Genomic DNA, 11590 nt, shown 5'->3' with positions numbered 1-11590 from the left:
TACTGGTGGTGATAGTAGTAGTAGTAGTTGTAGTAGTACTAGTTGGGAATAGTAGTAGTAGTATAGTAGTAGTAGTACTACTAGTGGTGATAGTAGTAGGAGAAGTACTAGTAGTAGAACTAGTGGTGATTAAGTAGTAGTAGTGTAGTTAGTAGTAGTAGTAATACTAGTGTGATAGTAGTAGTACTAGTGGTGATAGTAGTAGTAGTACTAGTGGGGATCGTATAGAAAGAAGTAGTAGTGGTGATAGTAGTAGAAGGAGTAAGTAAGTGTAGTAGTAGTAGTACTACTAGTGGTGATAGTAGTAGAAGGAGAAGTACTAGTAGTAGTACTAGTGGTGATAGTATAGTAGTAGTAGTAGTAGTACTAGTGGTGATAGTAGTAGTGCTAGTGGTGATAGTAGTAGAGTAGTAACTAGTGGGGATCGTAGTAAGAAGGAGACGTAGTAGTGGTGAATAGTCAGTAGAAGGAGTAGTAGTGTAGTAGTACTACTAGTGGTGATAGTAGTAGAAGGAGAAGTAGTAGTACTAGTGGTGATAGTAAGTAGTAGTAGTTTAGTAGTAGTAGTACTAGTGGTGATAGTAGTAGTAGTGATAGTAGTAGTAGTAGTAGTAGTATAACTAGTGGTGATAGTAGTAGTACTAGTGGTTGATATATAGTAGTAGTAGTAGTAGTACTAGTGGGATCGTAGTAGAGGAGAAGTAGTAGTGGTGATATAGTGAAGAGTGATGAGTTAGTATTAGTAGATAGTGACTACTAGAGGTGATAGTAGTAGAAGGAGAATACTAGTATATAACTAGTGGTATGATAGTAGTAGAGGTGTAGTGTATACTAGTGGTGATAGTAGTAGTGCTAGTGGTGATAGAGTGAGTAGTAGTACTCCGTGGGGATTCGTAGCGTAGAACGGAAAGTAATAGTGGTATAGTAGTAGAAAGAGTAGTAGTGTAGTAGTACTACTAGCTGGTTGATAGTACGTAGAGGAGTAGTACTAGTTGGTTGATAGTAGTAGCTAGTAGTTTAGTACTAATGGGGATAGTAGTAAGTACTAGTTGGTGATCAGTAGAGAAGGAGAAGTAGTAGTTGGGGATAGTAAGTAGTAGTACTAGTAAGGTAGTAGTGATGTCGTAGAATAAGTATACTAGTGGTGTAGTAGTAGTTAGTGTAGTAGAGTTGATGAGTAGTTATAGGTAGTGGGAGAGTATACTTAGGTGATATGAGAAGTAGACAGTGTCGATACAGGACTAGTGGTGGTGTATTTATTAGTAAGTAGTAAGCTAGTGTAGGTATAGGTAGGAAGAGTAGTAGTAGTAGTACTAGTGGTGATAGTTCCGTAGAAGAGACTAGGGTAGGTAACGTAGTTATGTAATATACTAGTGGTGATAGTAGTTAGTAGTATAGTGGGTGATGATGTAGTAGTAGTAGTAGTACTGGTGTGTAATAGTATAGTTGTGTAATATAGGAGAGTAGTAGTAGTAGTAGTAACTAGTTACTACTACTATCACCACTACTACTTCTCCTTCTACTACTATCACCACTAGTAGTACTACTACTACTACTACTACCACCACTAGTACTACTACTATCACCACCACTACTACTAGTAGTACTACTACTCCTTCTACTATCCCCACTAGTACTACTCCTTCTACTACTATCCCCACGAGTACTACTCCTTCTACTACTATCCCCACGAGTACTACTCCTTCTACTACTATCCCCACTAGTACTACTCCTTCTACTACTATCCCCACTAGTACTACTCCTTCTACTACTATCACCACTACGTCTACTACTATTACTGCTACTATCATTACTACTACTAGTACTACTACTACTGCCACCACTAGTACTACTGCTACTACTACTATTACTGCTACTATCACCACTCATACTACTACTACTGCTTCTTACACCACTAGTACTACTACTACTCCTTCTACTACTACTATCACCATTACTACTACTCCTTCTACTGCTATCACCACTAATACTACTCCTTCTACTGCTATCACCACTAGTACTGCTACTATTACTGCTACCACTGCTACTATCACTGCTAGTACTACTACTACTACTACTACAACTGCTTATTTCACCACTAGTACTACTACTACTTATATCACCACTAATACTAGTAGTACTACTAGTAGTAGTACTCCATCTACTACTATCACCACTAGTACTACTACTATCATCACTATTACTACTATTACTTCTACTACTACTGCTTCTTTCACCACTATTACTACTATTACTGCTACAATTACTGCTACTATCACCACTAGTACTACCACTATCACCACTATTACTGCTACTATTACTGCTACTGCTGCTGCTATCACCACTACTAGTACTATTATACTACTACTATCAATGCTACTACTACTACCCTAAACACTATGACTTCGGCAACTGCTACTCTCACCCTCACTGCTAATAGCTACTTCTGTCGGTGTCATCACAAATGACAATGAGACATTTTTGAGGCAGACCCATACATCTTTTCCATTCTCCGGGAGTACAGTACTCACTAGTCTAGAACAAGCATTCTTAGCCCCGTTCCTCTTCTCCTTCTGCTTCTAGCACCTTAATTTCTCCGTCTCATGTCCCTCATGGCGTTTTGTTTTGTTCGTCATCCTCATCTCCGTCCTCTCCTGCCAACTCCTCCATTGACCCCTGACCCCTCCATCAGCCAAGCGCTGTCACCTGAACTCTGTGGAGAGCCTGATGGTCCACCGCCTTCTTACCCACACTCACTCCTCTATGGTCCAGTGCCACAGTGCAGCAGACCTCCATCTGCCCTGCCACTGATGCACAGGTAGCAGCTAGACAAAACATCTGGATCGACAAGTTTTTTCACATAGACAGTAAATGTTTCCAGACAGGTAACACACCGGTGACATCGTGCAGCATTAGTGATGTAGAAACTAGGGACTGCATGGCAGCATTTCTACTTCTGCCGATAGACATGCCATTTTATCTACTTTATTTATGTCTAGGTCTGGCTTTTGTGAATGTATGTGTCTGAGGGTATAGATGTGTTTAAATGTGTGTATTCAGTATGTGTGTAACAGCTGTCTACTGTGTTTGTGTGTATGTTTTGGAGTGACAAGGAGAAAAAATACCTACACGCTAAGATGCTTCACAAAAGTGTTGCTTAACATTGCATGCCTTACATAATGTACAGTGATGTAGTGGTAAACAAAATAGGTGGATAAACACAGTACTTTCAATTAATTTTTCTGTAACGCTCGTGTGAAATAAAAAAGGTGAGTAAAGGGTGTTTACCCTCCACTACACCACTGTAAATATGGCAGTAGTAATGTTGCTTCAGCATAAACATTTTTTTGCAATCAAAAGTGTGTGGGTGTTTTTATTTTATTTTCTAAATGTAAATTTATATAGTATTCGTGATGTATTTGGGGGGATTGTGCAAACATCACTCTAACTTGCGACAGATGACCATGTGAAAAGACAAAATAATTTGTATGTTTCATTACAAAAATTGATAGTATAGTTAGTTTCCTCCATACCTATACTGTGGATATTGATCAGAAAATATGGAATTACCATCATTGTATCTCCTCTGACCACAATACATCTTAACTTGATAATAATTTTATCCTTTGACCTCTGAGTGTCTGATGTCTGTCGTTGTGCAGCTCCCTGCAGCCCCCACAGGTCACCCTATCGGGGCTCACCAAGCCGGGCTAATCGACGGAGGCTCCAGGGCTCTCCAGAGGAGTCAGCAGGGGGGTCTATCTCCACCCCTCAAACCCCCAAGGTCAGACTTGTTTTACCTACCCACTTTGTTGTGGAATAGACAGAAACCAGTGAAGAGTTGGCAGGGCCATGTTGGCAGGGCCATGTTGGCAGGGCCATGTTGGCAGGATTACATACACATGCACACACACTGACATTCTCTCTGGTGTGTTTTCAGAAGGAGAGGTTGCGCAGAGAGAGAAGGACTGGCTCCCCGGCGACAGGCTCCCCTGTGAGAAGAGCAGAATCCCCAGCCATGTTCACCAGACGCTCAGCCTCCCCCGCCACCCCCAAGTAAGACTCGCTGTCCTGCTGCTGAATCCATGTGGTCGGTCCTAGTTATTGTGACAGAGGGTGATGATGTCTTTCTTGTTGCTAGGTTGCTGAGCTGTACCCAGTCTCCCTGCACTGTGCGCCAGTACCACTCTTCTCCCATCAGGCACAGACCCACCACCCCGGTTACCAACGGCAACAAGAAGGAGGACGGACAAGTTGAAGAAGCCAAAGGGCACAACAACATCAGTGACAGAAATGTCTCCAAGCCAGAGACCCCTGTGAAAAAGATGTCTGATATTCAGAGCCCTGAGAAGTCTTCTCAAGCCGACACCGCTGAAAAAAAACTGTCCAACACCGAGACCCCAGAAAAGAGATTCCCAAAAACTGAGACCCCCAGTAATAACTTAAAAGGTGAGATTTCTGAAAAGAAGGACAACCCTGATAAGAAGAGTCCTATGGCTGAGACTACTGATAGGAAAGCATCCAAAATAGACCCTCCAGACAAGAAGATGCCAAAGTCCACCTGCAGCGACCTGAATGCAGATAAGAGCACAGGTGAAACTCTTTACCAATCGTTTTGTGTATATCAATATTTATGTACATCTATCAGTGCATTGTCGCAAGGGCACGAGTTTCAATGCACACTGATTTGGGCATTTATCTTTGTGACAGAGCCATCGTCAGTGACGCCAACAGGAAAAGGAATTGCTGGAACGACAAGCGCAGAGGAAGCATCTAGACTGCTAGCGGAGCGTAGGCGTCTGGCCAGGGTGCAGAAGGAGCTGGAGGAGAAACAACATCGTGAGCAGGAGGAGGATGAGCGGTAAGGAGACTGTTTGTCTCAGTGGTTAGTGTCACCATGCGTCTCTTTGTTTGTCAGTACATGACGGACAGATGGTGTGTCTGCGTGTCTGTGGATGTGACTGATAGCATATACTGCAAGTCATCATGTCTGTCTCTGTGTCACTCAGTCTGAAGGCGGAGCAGCTGAGGAGGAGAAAGGCAGAGGAGCGGGCACGGCAGGAGGAGGAGAAGAGCAGACAGGAGGACCTCCGCAGGAGGAGAGCGGAAGAGGAGAAACGGCAGAGGGAGGTCCGGGAGAAGGAGCTACAGGTCCAGATGGACAGAGAGGTCAGGGGTCACAGTGGGGGGGTCACTTTATGTATGGTGATATGTTTCTCTGGTGTATGTGCATGTTTGTGTGTAAGGTTGTGTATATGCACAGTACATGTCTTACATTATTCCAAGCATAAATCCTGCGTCTTTATCAATACAGAAGGAAGAGGGCGAGTTTCAGGCTCAGAAGGATGCAGAGCGTCAGCATCAGGAGAGAGAGATACTGAAGCTGCAAGAGGAGGAGGAGAGACAGCTGAGGAAGAAGGTTTTTATGACTCCAAATTCAATTATTATTGAATTAATCAGTATATCTGATACCCAGTCTGCAGCACTCAGTACATATCAAAGTCTGTATGTTGCTACATCTCCACAGAGAATTGAGGAGATAATGAAGAGAACCAGGAAGAGTGATGAGAACCAGGAAGAGATGAAGGTACTGTAGAGATGCCTGCCGTTCTCATAGCTCTGCACGCCTCAAGCAAAGAGACCTGCTGACTCCTATAATACCCACGTGATGTTTTGTGATCTTGTCAGGTATTGCATACCAANGGGGGGGGGGGGGGGGTCACTATGTTGTGACTGTCTGTATGGTGATATGCAGAAAGTATACTCTGGTGCATGCTTAACATGGGTTGTTTGCACAGTACACTGTACTGTTCCACTTCCAAGCATAAATCCTCTATCTTCATCAATACAGAAGGAGGAGGCCGAGTTACAGGCACAGAAGGATGCGGAGCATCAGCGTCAGGAGAGAGAGATACTGAAGCTACAACAAGAAGAGGAGAGACATCTGCGGAAGAAGGTTTTTATGACTCAGAACTCAATGCTTATTACTGAATAAATCAGCCTCTGAAACCCAGTCTGCACCGCTCAATACACGTCATCAAAGTCTGAACCAGTCCTTAATCAAATGTTGATGCAATCCCCACAGAGAATTGAGGAGATAATGAAGAGAACCAGGAAGAGTGATGAGAACCAGGCTGAGATGAAGGTACTGTAGATGTGCCTGCCGTTCTCATAGCTCTGCACGGCTTCAAGGAAGGGACCTGCTGACTGCTGTATTATCCATGTGATGTTGTGTGATCTTGTAAGGTATTGCATACTAACATAGTATGTGCTTTGCAGCTTGAGCTTTTGTTTTTATATCTATGTTGTGATCATTATCAGGATTAAATTGTATCATTGTTGATACATTGGTTTATGCGTCCTGATTACTACAGGTCTTAATCACACAACATTGTACATCATTTTGTTCTTATTTGCTGTGGAATAATAAATGTTCCCTCCATCTTTGTTCCATATTGAAGCAGAATGAGGAAGGGCAGGTGGATACTCTGCCTCAGCCTGTCTCACCACCAGGTAGGTGATCCATTCCACTCATCCACTGATACTCTGCCTGCCCAAGCAGGAAAGACCCCCTATGAATGTATAAATGCTTACTAAAGCATGTTGTATAGGAGTCCCACCCAGTGGCAGCAGTGGGTTAGTCTGGGCATGGTGGGTGAGAGACCCCAGTACTTTTCCATCAACATAGGAGACTCCTGCATGGCTGTAATTTAGCAGTGTTTTTCCAATACCTGTCCTCAGGAGAGGATTGGATTCGCTCTGCATCCTAGATTATGTTCAAGGTCTTTGGCTATTTATAACTCCTCTGTTCCTGCCACAATGCAGCCCTCAGCATGTAACTTCATCCTTACTATTTTTCACTAGAAAGGTTGAACATCAAATCAAATGTTATTTGTCACATGCGCCGAATACAACAGGTGAAACAACCTTACAGTGAAATGCTTACTTACAAGCCCTTAACCAACAATGCAGTTTTAAGAAAATACAAAAAAAAAGGGAGATAAGAAAAACAAATAATTAAAGAGCAGCAGTAAATAACAATAGCGGGGCTATATACAAGTGGAATCGGTACAGAGTCAATGTGTCAATGTGCGGGGGCACCGGTGTCGAGGTAATTGAGATAATTATGTACATGCAGGTAGGTTGTTAAAGTGGCTATGCATAGATAATAACAGAGAGTAGCAGCAGCGGGGGGGGGGGGGGGTGCAAATAGTCTGAGTAGCCATTTGATTAGCTGTTCAGGAGTCTTATGGCTTGGGGGTAGTAGCTGTTTAGAAGCCTCTTGGACCGAGACTTGGCGCTCCGGTACCGCTTGCCGTGCGGTAGCAGATAGAACAGTCTATGACTAGGGTAGCTGGAGTCTTTGACAAATTTTAGGGCCTTCCTCTGATACCGCCTGGTATAGAGGTCCTGGACGGCAGGAAGCTTGGCCCCGGTGATGTACTGGGCCGTACGCACTACCCTCCTGAGAGGGAATAGGTTTTGTCGTGCCCAATTCATGACTGTCTTGGTGTGCTTGGACCATGTTAGTTTGTTGTTGATGTGGACGCCAAGGAACTTGAAGCTCTCAACCTGCTCCACTGCAGCCCCGTTGATGAGAATGGGGGCGTGCTCGGTCCTCCTTTTCCTGTAGTCCACAATCAACTCCTTTGTCTTGATCACGTTGAGGCGGAGGTTGTTGTCCTTGCACCACATGGTCAGGTCTCTGACCTCCTCCCTATAGGCTGTCTCATCGTTGTCGGTGATCAGGCCCACAAATGTTGAGTCATCAGCAAACTTAATGATGATGTTGGAGTTGTGCCTGGCTGTGCAGTCATGAGTGAACAGGGAGTACAGGAGGGGACTGAGCACGCATCCCTGAGGGGCCCCCGTGTTGATGATCAGCGTGGCGGATGTGTTGTTACCTAATACATACAGTATTTAGAAAATGTAATGAAATTGAAGAGAAAGACGAATCTGCATTTCTTGTTCTATTTGATTAGCTGATGTAGAACAGAGGGCAGTAGCAAATCTGCCTGTCTACTTGATCTTGGAAACCCCTCTGGCTCACAAAGGTAGTCATGTATGATATGTTGCCACAGTGGTGTATATAGGTTAAGGAATGGGACAATTTCAAGGGGTAATAGTGGCCAGGGATTTAACAAATTCTGACATGATTCTAGGGGAGGCATGGGATTTGTGTATATTTAGCATATTTTTAAGCCGTCCTTGGTCAGGTCTTGTGGTGCTCTTTCTCAGGGAATAGTCCTGTGCAATGTGATAATTTTGTTCTCTACAGGGGAAATGCAAATGAACTCAAAGATGAAGATTGAAACTAATGCTCAGGTGAATGTGCAAGAAAACCCAAAGGTTGAGTCTCAGGTTAATGAACAGGTCACTATCCATGTCAACAAGCAGGACAGTGCCATGGTGAAGGGACAAGCCACCTACCAGGTAACCCCACTGAAGAATGATCTGCAAAAGGGACAGCACGCTAAACAAATAAATAAACAACAGACAGCCCAAGTGAATGGACAGGGTGCAGCCCAGGTTCTCAAGCAAGAGAGTGTCTTTGTGAAGGGACGGGTCGCTTCCAAAGTGAACCAGCAAGAGAGTGCACAGGTGAATGCAAAGACCATTGACCAAATTAATCATCTGGATAATACAAAGAGACCCGATGCTCCCCAAGCGGGAAAACAGGAGAGTGTCCAAGTGAATGTACAGGTGAAGAAACCGGAGGAAACCCAGGTGAGCAGCCAAGCCACTGCTCAGCTCAAAATCCAGAAGAGTACCCAAGTAAACGTGAAGTTGACCACACAGACAATCGGACAAGAGGTGCAGCCCAAGAAACCGTCCATGGCGTCCCTACCGGTGGGCCGACCCCCACCTCCACTCATCAACCTGGAGCCATTGGTTGTGAAAAGCAGCGGGGTGTATGACGAGGTGCAGTCCATGGAGGTCAGGTAAGCCATCAGAGCAAGGCCATGTCTATCTACAGGAATACATGATGATGTACGTATAACTGATTCAAACAATAAATGCAACTGATACTGGTTAGTATGAACATTTGCATATGTATTGCCCACCATACCAGCTACCTATGCGTGTTACCCTCAGGGCATATTAGGGATTTTGTATCAACAGAATCCTATTTGGAGCTTTTCCACAGCACTTCGTCATACCCTGAGGAATATTGATAATGAAAATGGCTTCACATTTAACACTTTGCATAATAAATTATTCACCTCATATCCGCCCTTGATTACTCAAGGGCAGCATGCTCCATAGTAGTATACCATCGAGGGAATAACCATTATGAAATTTACAAATTTGCTCCATCCCTTGTCCTCTCTCAGCCCAGTTTCCAAGGAGGAGCTCGTCTCCATCCCAGAGTACTCCCCAGTCAATGAGGTCCAGCACAACGGCATGAGTAATGCCCGAGCCCTGGAAGATCTGCTGGACCTGACGGGCCATGTGGCCTACCCCAAACTCTCCCCCATTGGAAGCCTAGGAGACTGCAACAAGAACCTGATTGAGGGGCTCTGTAGCCCCGGTGCCGATTCCAAGCTCATCCAATCTCATCCTCCACCCTCACACAAGTTCAACTACCAGTAGTCCGGTACATAAAAATTAATGTGAGGATGAGAATGTGAATCTATGAGAATGTTCACAGGTGCATGTTTACACACTTTACATCACAAACGCAAGTTGTCAGATACCGTAGCTCGCCCACACTAGCTTCTCTCAAACACACAGAATCTTATGATGACCTTTTTCTTTTCAGAGCCCTGGACTGGCAAGCCATGATGGAGAGAGCAGAGGGAATGCATCTATGTTGTCTGGTGTTATTGAGGATGGAAATCTCTGCACCTCTTGAGATGAGAGAGAAAGGCACTCTGAATTTAGTTTTTGATCCTCCTTGTTGGTCTCCAACCTTGAATGTCCATTAACCTTCAACCTCCTACAATGCATCTGTCTTTATAGCCTTGGACCACGGAGCATAAGTGACAATAATATTCATAGATTTACTGTACTTGTCAGATAATACCTTGATGATAGTCATAGCTATCTGTGTCATGTCATGTATTGCATAGAGCCGTTGTTAGTGTCTGAAACGTGTGTGTGTGTGTAGGACTGTCTCAATGAAACAAAGTGCCCATGAAGCAATTTACTTTTGACTATCTGTCATGATATATAGCAGTTAGCTAAGAAAGTTCAATCTAATTTAAAAACAAAAGCTCTTATTCTGTAGTTGAGTAGAAACACAGACTGGTGATTGCCTCTCTTCTCCTTAAATAATTGTTATAGTGAAAGACCCCACATACCCATGTAGAGAATCATATCAGTAAGTTGCCTTTGCTACTGCAGTATTGTTCCTCTTACGACAGAAGTATTGTTCCTTTAATGATTGAAAGATTAATGTTGGTCTGTATCCACCCACTGTAGTTTAGTATGTACTGATCTTTCAATTAGATTGTTCCACTGAAAAGTCCAGTTTTGTCTGGCTGTGGATGCCTCAGGCTAGCTTGTATCTCCCTGGACATAATTCACTCCCAAGAGACTCAAGCTTGTTGTCACAATGTATGTATCCAACCTGCTGTGCGATTGGGATTGTAGCATGTGTGCCATAATACTTGAACCCAGGTCAAACAGTAGGCCCTACTGCAACTCAAAAGTCAACATAAAGAAGCTGTACAGAAACATTCCTCAGTATAATCCAGATTGTCACTAACCCATGCATTGCAGGTTTTGTTCTCTCTTTCCTCCTCGATCAACAAAGTACGGAGCTGTGCCTGATCCCTCAAAAGTCTGAAACCAGTGAGCTGGTATCATTTGAATGTTAAATGGCTTGCAAGATGGAATCCAGTTGGCTGTGTTGTCAAAATTAAGTAATTTTGGTGTGTATATGCACAGATGTGAGTGGTCAGTCACTGGTTCCACTTTGACTGTATTGTGTTTTGAGAAATAATGCACCAAAAGATGGCAAGATTTTTACTTGAAGACTAAGCAACCAGGGATGTAGAAAATCAGTTTTAAAGAGAAAAAATGTTATTAACAGTTCAAACCTACTGTGTCTGCCGTATCTCTAACTAAAGCAGCATTGCAAGGAATAAAAAAATGTGACTATTGTAGACATTGTGCATGGGTCATTAGCATGATATGATAAATATCAGTACTATTAATAAACCTTAAAACAATAATGTATTGTTGTATCTGAATGCCTACAGTAGGTCACAATGCCACTTAAAAATGTAACAATTTATATTTGATAAAAATCTGAATATGAAATGTCAAAAACAAGACTAGCTAGTGTGTGCCCAGTGGGTAAATACCAATGCCTTAATGGTTTCATGTCCTGTACAATCATTTGATAATAACTAATGAAAAAATGTTGTACAAAGTCAGTGTACCAACCCAAACTTCATCCTACAATCAATTTTTCATCAATTGTTAGAAAACAGCCCGATGCCTCTACCAACTGTTAGACTTTTTCTTATCCTATTGGCTATAGCACTTTAGGTGTTGTGCTCTTCATTCCAATTATGAAAGTGGAAAGGTTTAGCCATATACAATGCATTCGGAAAGTATTCAGACCCCTTGACTTTTTCCG

The 11590-nt window shown here is 43.2% G+C and overlaps 1 protein-coding gene across 1 annotated transcript in view; it reads left to right on the top strand.

The window, feature by feature from the left end:
• Positions 1–11180, top strand: part of LOC111963719 (MAP7 domain-containing protein 2-like) — a 24874-nt gene extending 13694 nt beyond the window's left edge. Inside the window, exons 7-19 of the mRNA XM_023987218.2 lie at positions 3663–3784; positions 3941–4056; positions 4142–4593; positions 4711–4861; positions 5010–5169; positions 5315–5419; positions 5528–5587; positions 5852–5956; positions 6086–6145; positions 6462–6513; positions 8279–8942; positions 9336–9614; positions 9764–11180. Of these exons, the coding sequence (XP_023842986.1) occupies positions 3663–3784; positions 3941–4056; positions 4142–4593; positions 4711–4861; positions 5010–5169; positions 5315–5419; positions 5528–5587; positions 5852–5956; positions 6086–6145; positions 6462–6513; positions 8279–8942; positions 9336–9594 (2306 nt within the window). The 3' untranslated portion in view covers positions 9595–9614; positions 9764–11180. The remainder of the gene's footprint in view (positions 1–3662; positions 3785–3940; positions 4057–4141; positions 4594–4710; positions 4862–5009; positions 5170–5314; positions 5420–5527; positions 5588–5851; positions 5957–6085; positions 6146–6461; positions 6514–8278; positions 8943–9335; positions 9615–9763) is intronic.
• The last annotated feature ends 410 nt before the right edge of the window (positions 11181–11590 follow it).

The sequence above is a fragment of the Salvelinus sp. IW2-2015 genome, linkage group LG5 (assembly GCF_002910315.2).
Source record: "Salvelinus sp. IW2-2015 linkage group LG5, ASM291031v2, whole genome shotgun sequence".
Lineage (NCBI taxonomy): Eukaryota > Metazoa > Chordata > Actinopteri > Salmoniformes > Salmonidae > Salvelinus > Salvelinus sp. IW2-2015.
The sequence above is the reverse complement of the archived record's forward strand: the minus strand, read 5'-3'. Positions and strand labels throughout refer to the sequence as shown.